General features: G+C 46.6%; 1 protein-coding gene across 1 annotated transcript in view; it reads left to right on the forward strand.

The window, feature by feature from the left end:
• The first annotated feature begins 19,473 nt into the window (after nucleotides 1-19,473).
• YJEFN3 (YjeF N-terminal domain containing 3) overlaps nucleotides 19,474-22,811 on the forward strand; it is a 32,778-nt gene continuing 29,440 nt past the window's right edge. Inside the window, exons 1-2 of the mRNA XM_032214148.1 lie at nucleotides 19,474-19,491; nucleotides 19,579-19,728. Coding sequence (XP_032070039.1) covers nucleotides 19,474-19,491; nucleotides 19,579-19,728 — 168 coding nt within the window. The remainder of the gene's footprint in view (nucleotides 19,492-19,578; nucleotides 19,729-22,811) is intronic.

A 22,811-nucleotide genomic window follows, 5' to 3' on the forward strand; every position in this document is an offset into this window, starting at 1 on the left:
ATAATTAAAAAAAAACCAAAGAGAAATCATAATTACAGCACGACATATTACTTAATGCATTAAAGATCAGAACAGGTTCCAACCAGTTTAGACAGTTAAGTCAAGATAATAGAAAATAGCTTGTCTATTTATAGGTTAGGGAATAAATGCAGGAACCTCAATTTCTGGAGGATGGTTTTCACTACATTTAACTCACCCATGTTGAAGAAGAAGGAAAACTTTACCTTCTTACATGTGTAATCCAGGGGTGGTGTTCACTTACCTTCCCTACTGGTTTGCAAATGGGAGCGTCCTCGCACATGCGTTCAGCTTTCCGTGCATGCGCTTCGGCTAAAAAAGTGCCTAAATGGGAGGCCATAGAGCCGTCATGTTGAACCTATGGCACACGTGCCACAGGTGGCACGCAGATCCCTCTCTGCGGGCATGCGAATTGTTGCCCAGCTCAGCTCCGCCGTGCATGTGCGTGTGCTTCCTGCTGGCCATCTGATTTTCAGGTCTCTGCTGCGCATGCGGGAGATGCTCATGCAGGTGTGGGGGTCGCGTGCACATGCACAGGGGGAGCATGGGGGGGGCGCTCCCCTCTCGCTCCATTTTTGGTGCCAGGAGGCTTCAGGGAGAGCCTCCAGAGCCCAGGGGAGGCTGTTTTCGCCATCTCAGAGGCCCAAGGAAAGCCTCCAGAGTCCGGGGAGGGCAAAAAACGAGCCTCCCAGATGTTCCGGAAGTCTGGAAATGGGCCTGTTTCCGGTCTCCAGAGCCCAGGGGAGTCTGTTTTTGCCCTCCCGGAGTCTCTGCAGCCTGGGGAGGGCAAAAACGACCCCCCCAGGTAGTGCAGGAGGCCGAGTAGGCCATGGGGGGTGGGGGAGATTGTGCGCACATTTGCAAGGGGGCAGGTGCATTGCATTGTGGGCGTGGGCACGCGTGTGCACACAATTTCGGCATGCTAAGAGAAAAAGGTTAGCCATCGTTGCCATAGGGCCAGAGTAGGTGGGCGGGGCCAGCCACGATTTCAGCTACCGATTTGGGCAAACTGGTCCGAAGCGGCAGAATACCACCTCTGGTGTAATCACTTGAGATGTTCTGTTCTTTGTTTGTTGTTTGTGATCTTGGTCAGGTAGCTTGTATTGGTTGTCCTGTCTGACTCCAGCCACACAGGTGGCTCATTTGCACACACACTCTTCGTTTCCTGCAGACGCAGGGGAGAGGTGGCCAAAATAGGCCCAGATTGCAAAAGCTTTGCAACTGTAAAGGCCGATTACTAAAATAGCTTTGACGCAGAGAAAGGCTCTGATAAAGAACATGAAAGGTTTTGTGGGGAGATTCCCCCCCCCCCTGCATCCGTGTATATTCTGAGACCTTTTGCAAACTGCCTACATAGAACAGATAGCAAGATTGGGGTGGATGACTGGGGAATTCTGGAAGCTGAAGTACACACATCTCGACCCCTTCGAAGAAATTATTTCTAAAGCTTTCCCCCTGTGCAAATCACCTTTTTTTTCCTTCCACCAGGAGTCACTCTCCATTCACAATTCTTTCTCCATGGATAGCGACTCACAGTCTGTGTCTCTTCTCTGAGCTGGGAGGGACTCAGCTGGAAAGAACAGGTTTGCAAGCGTTGCTCGTGCGGACAGAGTTGAGATTTTTCTGAATAAAATCCTGCAGTGCTGTTGATTACCTTCACCTTTCTATTTTTAGGAAGTCCCCCTCTTTTTTAAAGTCCTAGCTGGCAACCTATTGTAGGAACTGCCTGGCAACGCCCTCCCCCACTCCATTCATTGACTTTTAGAGAAGCAAAGAACCAGATTTCTCAGTTTGGAATAAAAGCAAATGTATATTGCTAAAGAAGAGCCCTAATTTATGAAGACCCCCCCCCCTGCTGTACGTTTTGAGCATGGGAAAAAGGTAACCCACGTATTTTGAAACAAGAACATGTGCAGTTCTGATGGGCATAGAGCTGATTGGATCTATGATACCATTCAACCTTTTTTTATATTTGCAGATTGTCTTTTGAGGAAGGTTGGCCCTTAAAAATACATTTTTGTTCAAGAAAGAAATATCGAGGTGGGCAAGAGACAATGAAAGGATGATTTCTTTTACTGTATTTTGCTGTTCTGATTTGCTTCTCCCTCTTTCACACACACTTTGCTTTTCTCTCTTTTTTTTAGGTAGGTGAGGAAAAGTTTCTTAATTAAGGATGTGATTAAAGGCTAGAATAGGTGATAGAAACAAGAGGAGGGGGAATATCAATGTATGCATTTTTATATAATAAAATGAAGTAATAATAAGAGCAAATGTGGAATAACTGAACAGTAACAAAGTGTACTCTAAGACAAATGTGCATTATTTACTAGAAATATGTAAGTGGGTTGAATGTAATAATTATGATTAAGTTTGTTAGTTTTATTTTGTATCAGAATGTATGATACCCAGATGTCACACTGTTCAAATCAAATCAATGATACATTTATAAAAATTTAAAAAATTGAAAAAAAGAAAGAGAAAGAAAGACAGAAAGGAAGGAAGGAAGGAAAGAAGGAAATAAAAATGATAAGCACTTTAAGTGAAAAGAACACATAAGGGACACCTGTGGATAGTGAAAATGGAGAAAAAAGTTTACCACCTGTACTAGCAGATAATTTGCATGTGAACCAAATTAGAGGAAAATGTTAAAAAATGCTTAGGTGTCACATAGTTAGGCCAGGTGAATTATGGACCATGTTCTCATCTTAATTTTCCTCCAGATTTGTACAGACTGAAGAACATTTATACAGACTGCCACATTCCCACCGACCCTACCATCATCCATGGTCATTGCATTGACACCGAATTGGGCTAGGATAGTGCAGGTGGGCGGGGGGAGCGAGCGATGGAGCGGCTTCCGGACAGGCGGGGGTGAGTGAGGAGCGACAGGGCCTGGGCAGGCGTTCTGGAAGTTACTTCCGGGTCCACCAGTCGAACCTCCTCTCACCGGATCGGTAAATTTCACCATCCGGTTCTCCTGATCCGGTACGAACTGGCAGAAACCCACCACTGATTTGTGTGTTTTGCAGCAGACTCATCTTTATGGCTGATTGCATTTAACGACCACAGCAAAAGAAAGACAAAAAATTGGATCAGGTAACATGATGCCTCAACAACTGCAAAGACTTTACAACTGTCATTCTGGGCTTAATAATGGTCATGGGTTGAGGATTATCTGTAATAATATCTCTGTTTGATGATTTTTGCAGTTGGTGACTGTGGGTGGGTGACCCGAATCTTTCTCTCTGCTTGGCTTCCCTGTTTTACTCACTGCTGCAATGTTACATCATCCTTTTTTCTTGAACCTTCTGACTAAGCAACGAGTTGGTTAAAAACTCAGCAGCAGGAGCAAGAACAATAATAATAATGATAACAAAGATTGATGTTATAAAAGAATGTCTGTTTACTTATTCCAATTTATTAACAATACATTGGCATACGAACAGAAGGACAATACATTGGGTTGCTGCCGGTTCGGCCCGGTTCAGTTGAACCGGTAGTGGAATTCAGGCCTGGGTCACAGAACCAGCAGCGACCCATGCCTGCCATGCCCCTGAACCGGTTCCCTCGCTCACACTTGGCTAACGTCATTTTGGATTTTAGTGACTGCGCATGCACAGTTCACTGTAAATTGTTCTGCACGTGCACAAAGAACAATTTACATTGAACAGTGCATGCGCGCACGGCATGTGCCTGGTGAGCATTGCACGCGGGTTGTAAACCGGCAGTAACGCCAGCAGCAACACGCCCCTGACTCAAGGTTATTTAATTAGATTGTCTAGGTGCCACACTCAAACATTTTGCCTTTGTTACTATAAATAAGTTTAAACCAGGTAAAGTAAAACATTATCAAAATTTTCCATTTGGGGAGGTCAATGTTTCCATTTTGCAGCACATCTGCCACCTTATGGTGATATTCAAATCATTTCTTAGGTTCTTGTTGCAGCCGATCACTTAAAAAATACTATCAATTCTTTATGTCTCACAATGCCATTTGGGTTACCAAGAAAACCTAGTTAAACTAAGACCCAAAAAATAAAAAATAAAAATGAAATAATGATGGATACTGTTAAATAAATGATTGATAATGATAATAATGTAACATTTGTATTGACATGTTAAAAGGGAAATTGGATATAAATTGTAAACGGATTAAGAAAGGAGGACTAGAAACTTTGTTATTAAACATAATTCATTTTTATTTAGAAAGTGTCATAAAGATGTAATGTTGCTGAATGTTATTGAAAATAGATAACAGAATGCCACCATGTGGTTTTGCTTTAAATTTTGGAATATTTTATATAAAGGGACGTAAAAACTATCATAGTCATATGAAGATTGAGCTATGATGATAATAATATATATAAATATATTTGATTTAAAACATGTAATTTGATATGAATTGTAGGTGATGACTATGGAAGGGATGCACAAAAGCTCTTTGTAACCAATTGACACGCTCTTTATAATTTGTAATGGAAGATATTTTTGTGGTGTTTTGTCTGTTTGTGTTTATTCAAAAATAAAAAAAATATTATTTTAAAAAAACCCTAGGCCAACGTAGGATCCAATATAATGGGCTGAGTGGCGATTGGTCTTATTTTCATCACACACAAAAAGTTATGGTCTGAAAAACCAGGACAACTTTCCAAGACCACCCCACAAACTAGAAGTCTCCCGGGCATCTGTTATTCCTTGCCAGCCTGAGTCACAAGGTATGGAAGATAAACCACTCTAATCCTCCCCCCCCTTTGAGAACAGAAAGAGTTAACCACTCCCCCCCCCCAGCTGTGCTTTTCCATTGGGTGACTGCAAAGCTTTCTCTCCCCCCCCCCTTTGATTTCTGTTCTTTGGAAGAGCCAGCCAATCAAGCGCCACCGTGCTTCTGGGGTGCCCACATTGGCGAAACTGCCAGCCGGGGAGAAATTGTTACCGCTGCCCATTTCATTTAATCTCTTCTCATTACTTCTCTCCATCTTCTGTCAGCCCTAGAGGATAGAAAGGAGGGAGCTGTCGAGGGTCTTTTTGGGGGTGGGGGGAGCAAGGGTCCCCCAGGTGTAAACTTGGAAAGGCAGACTCTCTCCCCTCCCTTCCTGCCATGGAGAAACCCACTTACAATTCGACTCACAGCAAGAAGGCGATCCAACCCCTTCATTATCTTAGGTAAGTGACTGTGCACTGAAAGGGGGGCGAACCATTGCCATGTTTCCCCTCCCAGCAGGGCTCCTGTGCCTGCTGGGATGGGAGGCAGAGGTGAGTCACCCCTGTGCCCGTTTTTCTTTTTTCCTGAGTTGAAAGGAACGATCTTAAGTTTGGATGCTAATTGTCCCAGGCAAAGCCAGCCTGGGAGAATCCTAGCTAGGAAGGGGCGTTCAGACACCCTCCTGGGTTATTGAGTTGCCCCTGATAGAAACTAGGGTTGGACCAAAGAGGGAAATCCAGCCTGTGAACGTTGCACCCTATTTGCATAGGGGGAGAATGTTATTTTTGGGGGCTGCTGAGCGAGGGGGATAGTGCAATGGCTGAGATGAACAAAGAGCGAAATTATTGCTAGCTCCTCCAATACAAATGAGCAAATCAGTAAAATATGGTAGTATTAGTTTTGACCCCTTCTTCCCCCCACTAACTCACTCCCCCCCATGCAATTGCATGCTGCGAGTGTTATTATTGTGCAACGGTTAACATTTTCAAGTAGGATCGGGGGGAGATGCCTGAGCGTAGCCCCTAAGTTTGTTGTTGAGTTTGGGGCCCGTCCCCCCACCTAACTAGGCTCTGCAGAATAGAAAGGAAGGATGCGGACTAAAAATAAACCGGTTCACTCTCTTTTGCACACCTGAGAAGCATTTTGGCTGCACGCTCACGAGCGACGCACAGCGCAGAGCCAAAGGATGCAGCGGCCGCAGTTTGCAAGTTTTCTCTCTCTCTGCTTAGGTCCACAAGCACATTCCCCAAAACCTCTATTTTAAAAAAAAACAGCAGTAAGAAGAGGAGGTGGGGGGTTTAACACCCTTTCCCTCATTTCCTGGAGCAGGGATGGCAACCCAAATCGTTCCACCCTCTTTGCCATTTGACAGGAGAGTTATGTGAATAGCTTGGCTTGCCACGATCACCATAGTGACCATCAGGGAGCCGCGTTCATGAGTGAAATGTGGGTGGTGAGATGGGCAAGGAAGGGGGGGGCATATTCTTCCAATGCTTAACAGTTTAGTTGCTGAATCCAAGCTTATAGTTTTCATTTTTCTGCTGGCTAGAATTTTAGTTTTCCATGGATTTCCCAGAATAAGAGGTTTCAAACCGGGAAAAAGAAAAGCTTGTAACGAGGGTGGGGGGAATCAAAAAGAAAAGCTCTTTCAAGGCAGGAGGAAAAGGGTGGATGCCCCCAAAGCACATGCATTTATATAGAATAGGGTGATGCGCTTTCATGCATTTAGAGAAAACTAGGTTCTTTCAAAAGGGACGAGGTGGCTTAGTGGCTAAGACACTGAGCTTGTCGATCAGAAAGGTTGGCAGTTTAGCGGCTTGAATCCCTAGCGTCGCTTAACTGAGCGAGCTCCCGTTGCTTGTCCCAGCTTCTGCCAACCTAGCAGTCCGAAAGCATGTAAAAATGCAAGTAGAAAAATAGGGACCACTTTGGTGGGAAGGTAACAGCGGTCTGTGCGCCTTTGGTGTTTAATCATGCCGGCCACATGACCAAGGAGATGTGTTCGGACAGTGCTGGCTCTTTGGCTTTGAAACAAGAGATGAGCACCAACCCCTAGACTTGGGAACGACTAGCACACACGTGCGAGGGGAACCTCTATCTTTAGGGTCTTTGCAGGACTGTCGTTTGCAAGAGGGCGCAGCACACTCTAAAGAACTCCATGCCACTGAATCATCAAAGCGTGAGGAAGATTATTTTTAGGATAATTTATAAGATAGGATTCCCTGCTTTTGCTCCAAAATGAGTGTGTGGGAGTGGGAAATCCACTCGGTATATACTCACGATCCTACAAAATAGCTTCTAAGGCTCGGGGAAGGAGGCATTGCGGTGGAAGGTTTCTTTTTTAAAAAAAAAATAAGAATGAAGTGTTATCATTATGATGAGCAGCACGGAAATTAGTTAGCCAGAGTTACAGAGGCTTTAGGGCAAAGAGAAGTTACCAGGATCTGCTTGTGCACTGCTGCTGTATTGTTTGAATCAGATTAGTTCTCTTGAGCAAAATCCTCCTGTTTCCCCGTTACTGTAGCAACCGATCCAAAGGATCCATCGAGATGGAAAGCTTGTTTTTGGGGAGTCTCTTTCTGAAAGAAAAAAGGGGGGAAAGTATCTGGAAGTTAGGGATATCGTAACGCATGGGCCTGATGGGCACTTGTCCGGGGCCCCAAGAGCATAGGGGCCCCATACTAATCTGTATATGTTAACCCTTCAATGCACCTTGTATCATATAAATACAGCAACTGTAAGGCTTACTGAGTATTATTGTGTTTTTCAAGCCTCGTGTATTGCTGAAATGTATATCATGTTGATTAGTTGTTGCTGCACAGCAAGTTTTTAATGTTTCAACACCGATTTGGTTGGAAGTGCCAATAAAATAAGTATGTTTAATTTTATCCATCATTTACATTTTTATTCCTATGAGTTGCTGTCGTAGGGGCCCCAATGCACTTTGCCCGGGAGCCATAATGCTATTAAGACAGCTCTGGGTGAGAGAGAAGAGTGCAAACGATTCTTTTCCAATTGCATAGACTGTGGATTATGGGAATTAAAGTCAGATAAGGAAAGGTGATGCAAAAATGAACATTAATGCAAGTAGCCTTTCATTCACAGTCACAATTGGGATCAGAATTTCTGTGGATAAGCAAGGCAGTTGTTAAGTGAGTCACAGTTGATTTTACCATCTTTTTTTGTCATAGTGATTAAGAGAATCAGTGCAGGTGTTAAGCGAATCTTGTGGTCGTTAAGCAAATCCAGCTTCTCCCATTCACTTTGCTTGTCAGAAGCTGGCTGGAAAGATCATAAATCATGATCACATGACCTCCCAAGACATGGCAACCACTGTAAATACATGCCAATTGCCAAGCACCTGAATTTTGGTCACATGACCATGTGGATGTTTGCTGCTGGTTCCGTGGGTGTGGCTTGGTGGGCATGGCTTGGTGGGCGTGGCAGGGGAAGGTTACTGTAAAATCTCCATTTCCTCCCGATTATCTGGGACTCGGGAGGCAGAGAATAGATGGGGGCGGGGCCAGCCAGAGGTGGTATTTACCAGTTCTCCGAACTACTCAAAATTTCCACTACCGGTTGTCCAGAGCTGGTCAGAACCTGATGAATACCACCTCTGTACTAGTGGTGGGTTTCAAAAATTTTTGGAACCTCTTCTGTAGGTGTGGCCTGCTTTCTGGGTCCACTGGTGGAACCTCTTCTAACTGGTTCGGTAGATTTGACAAACTGGTTCTACTGAATAGGTGCAAACTGGTAGGAACCCACCTCTGCTCTGTACCCACTCCTTTATGTATTAAACTCCTAAGGGTCATGACAAAGGAACTGATCTTTCCTGAATAAGAAATCTGTTCAACAGATGTGCAAATTAAAAAGACAATCATAAGGGCAAAATTGTGACAGTAATGTATTTGGGAATGTTAAGAGTCACAGAAGACCTCTTGTAGGTATACAGAGGAGATAATAGAATAACAGAGTTGCAAGAGACCTTGGAGGTCCTCTAGTCAAATCCCCTGCTCAGGCAGGAACCTTATACCAGTGATGGCAAATCTTTTCGGCACCAAGTGCCCAAACTGAAACATGCATGCAGGAGCACCAGGTAGCTGGCTTTTGGGTTTCCGGCACGCACATGCACGCTGGCCAGCTGGTCTTTGGGGTCCTGGTGTGCGCGAAGACCCGCTGGCTGGAGCACATGCACACACTGGAAACTAGAAGAGCAGCTAGCGACAGCGCATGTGCCCACAGAGAGGGCTCTGCGTGCCACAGGTTAGTTGTCATAGCCCTATACTATTTCGGAAAAGTGGTTGTCCAATCTCTTCTTAAAAACTTGGAATACCCACAACTTCTGGAGGCAAGCCATTGAAATTTCTCTTCAGTTCTAGATTGCTTCTCTCCTTGATTAGTTTCAATCCTTTGCTTCTTGTTCTACCCTCAGGTGCTTTGGAAAATAGGTTGACCCCTTCTTCTTTGTGGCTGCCCCAGAGATATTGGAACACTGCCATTCCATAGTCCTTTGGAACACTGATAAGTAGTTCACAAGACTGTTTGGCAAAGGGTTAGGCGCGAGACAAGGGGAGAAATATTGAGGAGTAGTTAAGAAATTATGCGTAACATATCCCTATTTATTTTATTTAGCATATTACACATGGACTAGCTAGATTTCTCCTAGAACAGTGTTTCTCAATCTTGGCCACTTGAAGATGTCTGGACTTCAACTCCCAGAATCCCCCAGCCAGCATTCGCTGGCTGGGGAATTCTGGGAGTTGAAGTCCAGACATCTTCAAGTAGCCAAGGTTGAGAAACACTGTCCTAGAATAATAAAACACAATAAAATATAAATGTTAGAAGTATCTGTGTTCAATTACCAATGTCTAGACCAGTGATGGTTAACATTTTTAGTGTTGAGTGCCCAAAGCACCTGCAAATGCACACATGCGTGCCTCAATCCCCAAAATGCAATGCAAGCACCCCCAGTGCATGCGCCCCATGCCCAGCACATGCGCACATGTTCCCCATACATGCACCCTTCCCTCCCCGCTTTCCAGGCCCAAAACGGGGCATGGGGGGGACTCACGCAGGCCCTGATTTGGCTTCCCCAATCTCCGCAGTTTCTCCCCCCAGCGCTCCCTGGCTTTCTCCTGCATTTCTGCCACCCGTGCCTTCCCCGATCTCTGCAGTTTTCCCCCCCCCCCCCCCACGCACCCTAGCTTTCTCCTCCATTTCTCCCACGGAGAGGCACCTGTGGAGGGTGGAACCTGCAGAGTTCGGGGAAGGCACGGGCGGCAGAAATGCAGAAGAAAGCCAGGGGGCGCAGGGGGGAGAAACCGCAGAGATTGGGGAAGGCACGGGTGGCAAACATACAAGAGAAAGCCAGGGTGCACCGGGGGAGAAAAAGATAGGGCGCGCTGGGGGTGTGTGAAGCTGCAGAGATTGGGGAAGGCCCCACTCCCTGCACATGCGCAGCAGAGACCTGAAGACCAGCTGGCAGATGGGAGGCGTATGTGCATGCGCAGTGGAGCTGGGCTGGAGTGACGGCTGGCATGCCCGCAGAGAGGGCTCTGCGTGCCACCTGTGGCACGCGTGCCATAGATTTGCCATCAGGGGTCTAGACCATCTAACCATTGAAGCACAGCATAGTTTATATGAAAAAAAATCAGATATTGGACCAATACATGCCATCAGCTTACAGCCCGTCATAATGTGATCTACGGCAGTGGCCCTCAGCCGTTCAGGTGTCAGGGACCGGTTCTGTAGAAGGTAGTTTTTCTGCTGACTGGGGTGTGTGGGGTTTTTTTGTACTGCCTGAATGAAGCTTTGCTTGCTCGCATGACCTGGTTCCTGGTGGACCGTGGACCAATGCTGGGGTTGGGAACCCCTGATCTACAGTTTGATGTGGGACCTCATAGTCACACTAAGGGGAAGATACTATGCCCCATACATACAGGGAGTCCTGACCATGCGAGATGCATATACAGGTACATATAGTGTCTCTCAAATTTCAGCTTACTATTTCTTGCAAAGTTGTGTAAGCCCCAAAGGCTTTTTCATTAGGAATATTAGAGTAGGCGTAATATTGGCTAAGTGGCAAAGGTGCAATGTGCACAGTCCAACCAAGAGTCCTGCACATTCTGTGCATTCCCTCCGGCCCTTCATATGATATGCAACGTGCTCTACATGGGGCAGCCCTTGAAGAGCATTCGGAGACTTCAGCTTGTCCAGAATGCAGCCGCGCGAGCGATCGTGGGTGCACTTCGGTTCACCCACGTAACACCTATCCTCCGCGAGCTGCACTGGCTCCCTACTGGTCTTCGGATACGCTTCAAGGTGCTAGTCGTCACTTATAAAGCCCTTCATGGTATTGGACCTGGGTACTTGAGAGACCGCCTGCTGCCAATTACCTCCAATAGACCGATCAGATCCCACAGATTAGGCCTCCTCCGAATTCCATCCGCCGGCCAATGCCGGCTGGCGACTACCCGGAGGAGAGCCTTCTCTGTGGCTGCTCCGACCCTCTGGAACGAGCTCCCCGTGGAGATTCGTACCCTCACCACCCTCCAGGCCTTCCGCAAAGCCCTTAAAACCTGGCTGTTCCGACAGGCCTGGGGCTAAAGAGCTTTTGCCCCCCTCCTCGAATGGTATGGTTGTTGTGTGCTTTTAAATTGTGTATTGTTTTGTTCGTCTTTTTTATCCCTTATCTGTATCCCCTTCCCTGACTTGGATTGTGAGCCGCCCTGAGTCCCCTTCGGGGAAAAGGGCAGCATATAAATGTAATAAATCCAATCCAATCCAATATATTGTGCACAAAAAAGAGACAGATGCTTATAGGTAGTCCTCGACTTATGAAAATTTATCTAAGAAAGATTCAAAGTTATGACAGCGTTGGAAAAAAAAGTGACTCGAGACTAGTCCTCACTTGATTGTGGCAGCAGCCCTGAAGTCACAAGGTCAAAATTCAGGCACGGTTGTGGCCTCCGGGGGGCGGGGGGTGTCACGTGATATCAATTTGTGACCCTTCCAGCAAGTGTCTGATGAGTAAAACCAGTGGGGAAGCTGGATTTGCTTAACAGCCGTGTAACTTATCTAACAACTGCGGCAAAAAAGATTGCAAAATCAGGTGCAGCTCACGTAACAAGCGCACTACTTAGCAATGGAAGTCCCATCTTAGGTGTGGTTGTAAGTCGAGGACTATCTGTACTTCCCAGTTAACTTCTATCCAGGGCTGGGCTTCAAAAATTTTAACAAGGGGTTCTCTGCCCGGTTGCTGGGTGGGCGTGGCCTAGTCAGCCTCCTGCACCACGGTGGAGGGGGGCATTTTTTTACCTCCCCGGGCTCTGGAGATTTTTCTCGAGCCTCCGGGAGGACGAAAATGGCCTCCCCAGGCTCCAGAGGCCTTCTGGAGGCCAGAAACGAACTTCCTGAACTTCTGCTAGGCCCCTTTTTCACCCTCCCTGAGCCTCCCCACGTGCCCTGCACTTACCTGCATCCAAAACAGGCGGCATGGGGACTCCTGGGAGGGACAAAATGGGGGGGGACAGCCAGGAGTGGGATTTGGGGTTCCACCACAAAACCGCGTTCGCCTAAAGCGCGCTCGACGAAACCGCGTAGCTGACGTCATCACAGGGCGACAACAGCGCGGAGACAGAAGCACGCTGTAAACGCTAAACCTAAAATTAACCCCTAAACCTAAACCTAACCCCCCTAAATCTAATCCTAATCCTAATCCTAAACCTAACCCTAAACCTAACCCTTAACCTAACCCTAAACCTAACCCTAAACCTAATCCTAACCCTTAACCTAACCCTAAACCTAACCCTAACCCTAACCCTAACCCTTAACCTAACCCTAAACCTAACCCTAACCCTAACCCTTAACCTAACCCTAAAGCTAACCCTAACCCTAACCCTTAACCTAACCCTAAACCTAACCCTAACCCTTAACCTAACCCTAACCCTAACCCTAACCCTAACCCTAACCCTTAACCTAACCCTAAACCTAACCCTAACCCTTAACCTAACCCTAAAGCTAACCCTAACCCTAACCCTTACCTTAAGTTGAATCGGCTTGCTTTCAAAGCGCTATTTAAAGCGCCCTTCTTTCTCCGCGCTCGCTGTTGTCGCCCTGTTGATGACGTCAGCGACACGGTTTAATCGAGCGCACTTTAGTCGAGCGCGGTTTTGTCGTGCCACGGGATTTGGGGGTTCTCTGAACTGCACAGAATCTTAGCTAGAGGTTCTCCTGAACCTCTGTCAACCCCCAGCAGCCCAGTCCTGCTTCTATCCCTCTAGGAAGCCTTGATGAATGTGCATATATCTCTGCTATATTTTGTCCATAATGCAGGCAGTGTACAGAATTCCCTGGTTAACATATAATCTCCAGGAAATGTAACATCAAATTGCTGCAGGCTGGTTTTTCCGAGAGTGAACAGGTTATAAATGCAGTAAATAAATAATTTGTTTTGCCTCAGGCACAGAAGTAATAACCACAGTAAACTCTGCAGTCTTTAACCAACCTCCAGCATCTCTTCTACCTCCTCTCCTGAGGTGGGTTGTTCCTGGTTCGGCCCAGATCGGACGAACCAGCAGTAGCGGTGGTGGGAGGCTCCGCTCACATGCCCACCCGCTTCTGTACATGCACAGAAGTGTTGTGCGCAGAAGCGCACCCAAACCGGTAGTAAAAAAATTGGCAACCCATCACTGCTCCTCTCATTCAGCTAAATACCAGAGAAGGAGCATCCATGACCAGCATTTCTTAAAAGTCCTACTGCTTAGGGGTCCCTGGACACAGTATGCACAATTTGTACCACCTGAGTGAAGAGATAAGATTTCATCTTCTGTTCCTCTAGCAACAGACCTGATGCTTAGAGGGGGGGGGACCAATTTCTTTTTCTGCTCTAATATTTTAATGTTGTGAAAGGTGGAAGGAAAGATAAGAAGATGTCCATCGGCAATTGAACAGACTCGGTTACAGTGGCGATGGGAGCACCTTTGAGAGACTTAAGTGACCACCTTAGGGGTAGATTGTCACGGAGAAAATCTCTCTGTGTGGTTGCTAAGAGTTGCACTGATTTGATGGCACATAATTAACCTGTCAGTCAGTTAATCAGTCAATCAATTACTCTGCCAAGTTGGCCATCAGAAAATAGCTAAGAAGAAGGAGAAGATGCATGGTTTTCATCTGATGCTCTGCCCCTTTCTTGCCACCTCAGTTGGCCTTTACAGAGCAATTGTGTAGGTGGAAAGAAATGGAGGGAAGGGGGAGGAGGATGTGCCTTCTGTGACTCCATTCTCACACATGCATGCACGTATCGTTTTCATTCAATTCTTTAATATTAATGCACTTCCTACGGCATATCCACTAATTCGCAAAGAAACCAAACTAACCTTGCTCGAAACCCAGTTCCGAAAATGTAGCTGCAAGGTTGGGTCGAGCAACTGGCAATTATAGGTCTGGAAGTCCTCCCCCTCTCCCCCGATGTTGAAGCCATTAGTGTCAGCCTTCCAAGGTAGACCAGACAAGAAACATAACCAGCTGAGGTAAATCTCGTTTATTGTAAGGCTCTATTAACGGAATCTTGCAAGTCTGAAAGTGCAAATCTGACACTTTTCACAACCTGACAAGTTTAGGGAGGATTGTCCCAAAGATGCTTTTCAAAAGGCAACTGGATTTCCCTGTATTTTTTGGACTATAAGACACACCTAAATTTACAGGAGGAAAACAAAAAAAAAAGTTTTTGGCCTCCATGTGTCGTGTTGTCCCCCTCCCCGGCCCCCAGAAGCACGCTGCAGTGTTCCACATATCCCGTTTTCACCAAAAACACACCCGTTTTTGGCCTGCAGAGTGCTTTTCGGGGCCAGGGAGGGCAAAAACGCGATGCACTGAGTGCTTGGGAGCGCAAAAAAAGAGCCCATTTTTGGTAAAAATGGGGTGTGCGGAGCACTGCAGAGTGCTTCTGGGGGGCTTGGAGGGTTCAGGAGGCCAAAAACGTCCCTATTCCATCTATAAGATGCACCTATATATTTACCCACTTTGGGGGGCGGGGCGAAGGTGTGTCTAATACTCTGAAAAATACAGCACTTTATTTTTCCCTTGAAAGCGTTTCCCTTCTCATCTAAGAAGCTTCTTCAGTTAACTTAGAACTCAAGCAAAATGTTTCCTGAATGAGAAGTGAAATGTTTTCAAGGAAAAAAAAACCCAAGGAAGTCCAGTTGTCTTTTGGAAAAGCATCTTTTGGAATAACCAGAACCTGGATGATTGAGTGTCTCCACAGATTGTTAGAGAGATTCTTTCTGAGCTTCTTTCTCTGCTCATTGTACAGCTGAGGACTTCCCCACTCTTATCTGTTCATTCCCTGGGCATCATCTCTTTCTCCAACTCCCAAGGTCTTTCCCACATACCATGACAGTTAGAGCTCCCTGAAACCATGATGGCTGAAAACGGACAGCGCCACTTTTTATGGTTCTGAATGGGAACTTCATGAAAACTACTATAGTGTAGACTTATGAGAGATTGTGGGATGGAAATGGGGAAGGGGTGAAGTTTAGGGGGAAAGAAGGAATAAACAAGCAGGGCCCTTAATGCATTCAGCACCCCAGGCACCGGAATATACACAGGTTTTTAGGATCGGGCCTTTCTGATTTCTGAAGGTTTGATTAACTTTGATTGATTGATTGATTGATTTAGTTTATTTGTATGCCGCCCTTCTCCGGAAGGGACTCAGGGTGGCGAACAACTCAGGGGGGGAAAGGGGACATAAAACATAATACACGTAATTAAAATACACGAGAATCACACAGCCATACAAGTCGAGAGGGGAGGGGAACTCATCAACCCCAGGCCTGCCGGCACAGCCAGGTTTTGACGGCTTTCCGGAAGGCCTGGAGAGAGGTGAGGGTCCGAATCTCCGCGGGGAGTTCATTCCAAAGGGCCGGAGCTGCTACAGAGAAGGCCCTCCCCCGGGTAATAGCCAGGTGGCATTGGCTGGTGGACGGAACCCGGAGGAGGCCGACCCTTTGTGATCTAACGGGTCTTTGGGAGGTAACTTATTCCTGAATAGCTGCTTTTCTACATAAATTACCTCAAATGCAAATCAACACCCTCTTTTTATTTTTAAGCAACATGCACAGGCCTATTCTCTTCTCTGTTTCTTTCCATCCACTTCAGTCCCCTTGCTCTTCCACCATCACCACTAGGTTACCACTTAATCTTAACACTTGTCTTCAGGTTAGTAGGCTCCTAACTCTGGCATGGTGGGCTTGTCTCTTCCACTCACAGTCTTTGACCTCTGTCTTGGTCTCTTTTTGAAAGCTTGTGGTGTCCTCCTTGAGAAATTTCTCAGCCCCCACCCCCCAATCTCCCATAGGGAAGATCCATGATTGTGTTTCGCTTCCTTGATGTGCAGAGGTGTGGACTTCAACTCCCAGAAATTTTTAAAAAATAATTTATTTTATTTTAATACAAACAATCCATCTTCCATTAAACAGTGTGTCGCCTGGGTACAAATGTCTTGTGCGATAACAATTAAGATTTACAGCCTTAGTCATTATTCGTCTATTCTTAACTTAATATTGCTATACATAACATATATAATACTCTAACAGTCCTCATCTTATCTTATTTAAGTCTATTGATATATTTTCTATACTTCACTAATCTACTTTTATTTCTTACTTTCATATTTATTCTCTAGCCATCGGTAGAATAGTTCCCATATAATATAATATTCTGTTTGTTCCTTCTCTTTAATTGCAAGTGTTAGTCTGTTCATTTCTGCACATTCTAATATTTTCCTAATCACGTTCTCATCCTAGGAATCTCTTCACTTTTGTGCAAGTACAATTCTAGTTGCAGTTAATATATGAATAATCAGATATACATTTTCTTTACTATAAGTTCCTGGTAAAATCCCCAGCAAGAATATTTCGGGTTTCAAATCAATGTTCTATTGTATCATCTTCTCCAACCACATATGTATTTTTGTCCAATATTTTTTGGCTTTTTTGGCATCAACTCCCAGAAGTTGATGTACGGACTTCAGCTGTCTGGGGAACTTGAAGTCCGCACATCTTAAAGTTGCCAAGATTAAGAATTACCAATCTATGCATATGGATGGAATTAGAGCCAAAGGTTTCTCCTACGAGTTCTGGAAGGAAAGCAAATGCAGCCAGCTTGGAGGGGTGGGGGATCATAATTTGAGATCAATGAAGTAATCTTCACTCCCAGATTTCCATTAGATCCTCACATCCAATAACTTGCACTTATTTAACTGCTATGCTGTCTGTTCCCAAAGATTAGAATATTTGGAGCAGACCCTCAAGGCTTCCTCCGGACCCACCTCCCTCCACTTTTCCTTTTAACCACCAACAATGGTGGTCAGTAATATGACCTTTCTCTCTCCTTTGTGATCCCTCGGGTTGAATGAACTGACATATGTGAACAATTCTTTCCATCCCTCACCCCGGCCTTTACACCGCCTGCCAGGGCTTTTGGGGGCTGTGAGCCAGGAGTAGAACAATCGGAGTATTGTCTCCATTTTTGCCATGTACAGATTCCTGTCTGTGGCTTCTCTCATTCCAGCATGGAAAGCCCAGAGGTAACTGTAAGGGAAGAAAAATGGGGTGAGGGGAACAGTTTGTACCCATTATTGTCTGAAAGCCAGATGACCTGATCTTGGCTTGTGCAATTAAAATGAATATATGTATAATATATTCATACTCACACACACACACATTACACATGCCCACACATACGCAGCCAAACACTTCTTAATGCCTAAATGTGCAAGCCTAATTAAAAGGTCAGTCTGTACAGGTTGAACAAAGAAACGTGACAGATTGAGGGCATGTATATAGGAGGACAGCCATTGATGCATTTTCACACAGCGGTAAATGCCCAACTGCTTTAATTGCAATAGGAGGGGGGAGTTTTCAGCTGTGTTATTTTAACATTCACTGAACAAAATTATATAGTCTTGTTGGGAGAAATGTCCTTCTGGGTTCGGCTCCAAGTGGGGAAAAAGACACTGGAAACATGGAGGCTGCTTGGAAAGATAGTTTTAATGGTGGACAGCACCACATGGTTTGAGGTCCTGGAGGGGAAATGCCTTGAAGATCTTGAAGAAAAAAGGGCAGAGATGCTGAGAGCCTATTTTATACCCTCTCTTGGGCCCTGCCTTGGAGCTTCCTGTTCCTGTGTAAGAAATGTATTCTGATTGGTGGTCAGACTCCCAAGGGGCTTAGCTAACTTTGTAGGCTGTCTGTGTCCCAGGCTTGGTTGAGCCTTGCTGGATGATGTAATCTTCCCAGGTGCCATGTGGCGAGATGGGTACTAGAGGGCTAATCCTATCATGTCCTGAGGGCCGTGTCTTTTGTGTTGGAAATGATCTGGCTCAGGCCTTAATGGTCCATTAACACAGGTGGGGAGTCTGAGTTTCTTTCTCCCTTTTAGGGGAAATATTCTGCCCTTTGAATATTTCTTAAAATATTTCATTTTCCTAGGAGAGGGTGGTAACTTCCTACAGTCTTGTATGTGGACATCTGGAGAGCTGGAGTAGAAATAGGTTAAACAGGTAGTCCTCAACTTACAATCACAATTGAGCCCAATGTTTCTTTTGCTAGGCAAAGCAGTTGCTGAGGGAATTTTGCCCCGTTTAACAACCTTTTTTTTGCCACAGTTGTTAAGTAAATCACTGCAGTTCTCAAGCTAGAAGCATGGTTGTTAAGTGAATCCGGCTTCCCCATTGACTTTGCTTGTCAGAAGGTCATGAAAAGGTAATCACATAACCCCAGAACACTGCAACCATCATAAATATGAGTCAGTCTAGTTCCGTGATGGCGAACCTATGGCACACGTGCCACAAGGAGCACACAGAGCCCTTTCCGTGGGCACATGAGCCATCGCCCCAGCTCAGCCCCGCCACGCATGTGCGTGCACCTTCCACTGGCCAGCTGGTTTTCAGATCTCTGCCATGCATGCACAGGGAGGTGCATGTGGAACCCATGTGTGCATGCACAGGGGTGGGGCACACATGCCAGGGCGCGTGCGCATGATGGGGGTCTCGCGCACAGGGGACTCATATGCATTCATGGGGATCACACATGCAGGGGGAGCACAGGATGGGGTGCATGCAGGGCAGTTGCACACACATGTGTGTGGGGTTGCACACGCATTACACTATATGTGTGGGTACATGCCAGTGGTGGGTTTCAAATATTTTAGAACCTCTTCTGTAGGTGTGGCCTGCTTTGTGGGAGTGGCTTGCTGGGCATATGACCAGTGGGAGTGGCTTGCCAGCCATGTGACTGGGTGGGCATGGCCAACTTGTAAAATGTGGTAAAACTCACTTAACAATGCTCTTGCTTAGCAACCAAAATGTTGGCTCAGAAACTCTGGCATTTGAAGCACGCAAGTCTTAAAGCTGTCAAGTTAGAAGACCCTCGCATCCCTAACCCTTTAGAAAAAAAAACCCAGGAGTGTTCAAACTTGACAGCTTTAAGACTTGTGGACTTCAACTCCCAGAATTCCTCCTCTCGCTCTTCATCTTGATGATGTGCGGACGGGCAGGGAGAGGGATCTGGAACTGGTTCTAAACGGCACTGTAGATTTGTAGAACCTCTTCTATAGAAGAGGTTAGAACTGGCAGGAACCCACTCCTGGCACACGCTTACTGCATGTGGCAACAAAAAGGTTAGCCATCACTGGTCTAGTTATTGCCTATTGTTTGTTCTTGCATCTGGAATTTAGAAGTAAACTATTTCTGAATGTGGACATTCAGTCAGGTAATTTGGTAGGAAATTCATCAGCACTTTGATTACAGCCCAGCTTTTGAAACAACATGCAAGTAGAATTTTCACTTGCATGTTGAGAAATGTAACTGTCCTTCCCCCTACCCTTCTTTCTTCTGCAGCAGAGCGGAAGCCACAGCTATTGAGAAGGAGCTGCTGGAAGAGTTTAAATTTGGCCATCAGCAGTTAATTGAGATCTGGGGTCATGCTTCTGCCATGGCAGTGACCAAGGTGAGTTCATAGTATCCACGACAGCCAATGAAAGTTTTCCAGATTATCAAATACAATGTAAGGAACCTCATTATCAAGATACTGCTTCAAGGAATCTCAGTTGAATCTCAGTTGGCTGCCCTGGCAGTAGAGATAGTTGGACAGCTGGATCTAACTCAGACTTTCCCAACTTCAGAAACTTTAAGATGGGTGGTCTTCAACTCCCAGAATTTCCCAGCCAGCCGGTCAACTTCCTTCCTGGAAGCTGAAGTCCACATATTTTAAGGGGGAAGTAAGATTGAGAAGCACCGATCAAGGAAACAGCAACAGTGATTTCAGGTCAGGGTCATTGAGGAAATAGTGTGAGGTTGAAGAATAAAAGTGACCGCATGCAGATAAAACAGAATATTTGGATTTTTCTGTGGATATCAATTTTTACTTCTTTATAGATAGAGCTTGACTTACACAACCACAGTTGGGGCCAGAATTTCTATTGCTAAGCAAGGCGGTTGTTAAGAAAGCCGTGCCTGATTTTACAACCTTTTTTTTTGCCAGGGTTGTTAAGTGAATCACAGTAATTGTTCAGTAAATCATGAGATCATTAAGCAAATAAGTCTTCCCCCATTGACTTTGCTGGTTGGAAGTTGTCTGGGAACATTGCCAATAACAATCATATCCCCAGGATGCAACCATTGTACATACATGCCATTTCCCAGCGCAGAAGGGGGCTGCTGGGGGTTTGCATGGGTTCGGGCAATCCTCTAGCTAGGATTCTGCCTAGTTCGGAGAGAAACCCCCAAATGCCACCCCTGGCTGACCCCTTCCACCCCACCCCTCCCAGGAGTCTCCACGTTAGGGGCGGGGTCCAGCTTCTTCTACTGCCAATTCACTCAGGTATGCCTTTTGGGCATGTGTGCAATTCGCGCACGCACAGGCACCCATGCGCAGTAGGTAAAAAAAGCAAAAAACATGATGGCAGCACCTATGGTGCTGCCGATAGAACCGGTTCGGGGGCATGGCTATCTTGACCCCTTCCAGTCTGGCTTCAGGCCCGGTTACAGCACTGAAACCGCTTTGGTCGCATTGACCGATGATCTCTGGAGAGCCAGAGATGGAGGCTATGCGTCCATCCTGGTTCTCCTTGACCTCTCAGCGGCTTTCGATACCATCGACCATGGTATCCTTCTGCGACGACTGCGGGAGGTGGGGGTGGGCAGCACTGTTTTACAGTGGTTCTCCTCCTACCTCTCGGACAGGTCGCAGTTGGTGTTGGTGGGGAGGGAGAGATCGTCCCCGAGGCCCCTAACCTATGGGGTGCCGCAGGGCTCGGTTCTGTCCCCCCTGCTATTTAACATATACATGAAACCGCTGGGCGAGATCATTCGGAGGCACGGGATTAAGTACCACCAATATGCGGACGATACGCAGTTGTATCTGTCCGCCCCGTGCCAACTCAATGAAGCGGTGGACGTGATGAACCGGGGCCTTGAGGCTGTTAAAGACTGGATGAGAGCTAACAAACTGGTGCTCAACCCGAAAAGACCGAGTGGCTGTTGTGTTTTCCTCCCAAAAATTCGGCTAACGTTCCATCAATCAGGCTGGGGGGGCAAAATTTATACCCCTCAGACAGGGTCCGCAACTTGGGAGTCCTCCTGGATCCACAGCTGAGTTTTGACCACCATTTGTCGGCTGTGACCAGGGGGGCATTTGCCCAGGTTCGCCTGGTGCGCCAGTTGCGGCCCTACCTGAACCGGGAGGCTCTCACAACAGTCACTCGAGCCCTTGTGATCTCTAGGCTGGAATACTGCAATGTGCTCTACATGGGGCTGCCCTTGAAGAGCATCCGGCGACTTCAGCTAGTTCAGAACGCGGCCGCGCGAGTGATCATGGGCGCACCACGGTTCGCCCATATAACACCGATCCTCCGTGAGCTGCGCTGGCTACCTGTTGATCGTCGGGTGCACTTCAAGGTCTTACTTACCACCTATAAAGCGCTCCATGGTAGTGGATCTGGCTATCTGAGAGACCGCCTCCTGCCAATTACCTCCCTGCGTCCCATCAGATCGCACAGAGTAGGCCTCCTCCGAATTCCATCCGCCAGTCAGTGCCGACTGGCGACTACGCGGAGGAGAGCCTTCTCAGTTGCAGCTCCGACACTATGGAACAACCTCCCCGTGGAGATCCGTACCCTCACCACAGTCCAGGCCTTCCGCACAGCCCTCAAGATCTGGCTATCCCGTCAGGCCTGGGGATAGGATTTACTCTCACCCCGCCCGAATGTTGAGTGAATGTTGTGTTTTTATGGTTAATTTCTTTTATTCACGTTTCTTTTTCTTTTAAGTCTTGTCTTGCACTCCCTTCCCCCCATTGTTGTAAGCCGCCCTGAGTCCCCTCAGGGAAAAGGGCGGCATATAAATGTTCAATAAAATCGAAATCCAAATCCAAATGGCCAGTTGAGTCACTACCTACTCGTCCAAACCGGCCCAAATTGGGAGGAACCCACTTCTGCTGCCGCGGTCCGTTCATCATGCCAGGTAAGTGCAGGGCCCCCATGGAGACTCGGGGAGGGGGGAAAGCAGGCCTACTGGAGATTCCGGAAGTCCAGAAACACGCCTGTTTCCAGCCTTCAGAGGGTCTCCAGAGCCCGGAGGAAGAAATTTTCGCCTTTCCAGACACTCGAAGAAAGCCTCTGGAGCCTGGGAAGGGCAACACCCCCCCTCCCCGCTGTGGTGCAGGAGGCCAGCTAGGCCATGCCCACCATGGTCATGCCCACACAGCAACGGGGCAGAGAACCCCTTGCTAAAATTTTTGAAGCCCACCCCTGACCCAGGGCCCAAATTTTGACCACAAGTCTATGGGAATGCCGCAGTGGTTGTCAGTGTGAAAACTGGTTGTAAGTCACTTTTAAAAAAAATGATGTTGTAACATTGAATGGCCACAAAACAAGTGGTTGTAAGTTGAGCACAACCTGTGTATCCTCCTAGTTCTGAATCTATGTTCCCTTGCAAAAGTTTGCTCTATACCCGTGATGGCGATCCTATGGCATGTGTGCCACAGGTGGCACTCGGAGCCATTTGTTAGGGCACACAGGGCATTGTCCTGTC

The sequence above is a fragment of the Thamnophis elegans genome, chromosome 1 (assembly GCF_009769535.1).
Source record: "Thamnophis elegans isolate rThaEle1 chromosome 1, rThaEle1.pri, whole genome shotgun sequence".
Lineage (NCBI taxonomy): Eukaryota > Metazoa > Chordata > Lepidosauria > Squamata > Colubridae > Thamnophis > Thamnophis elegans.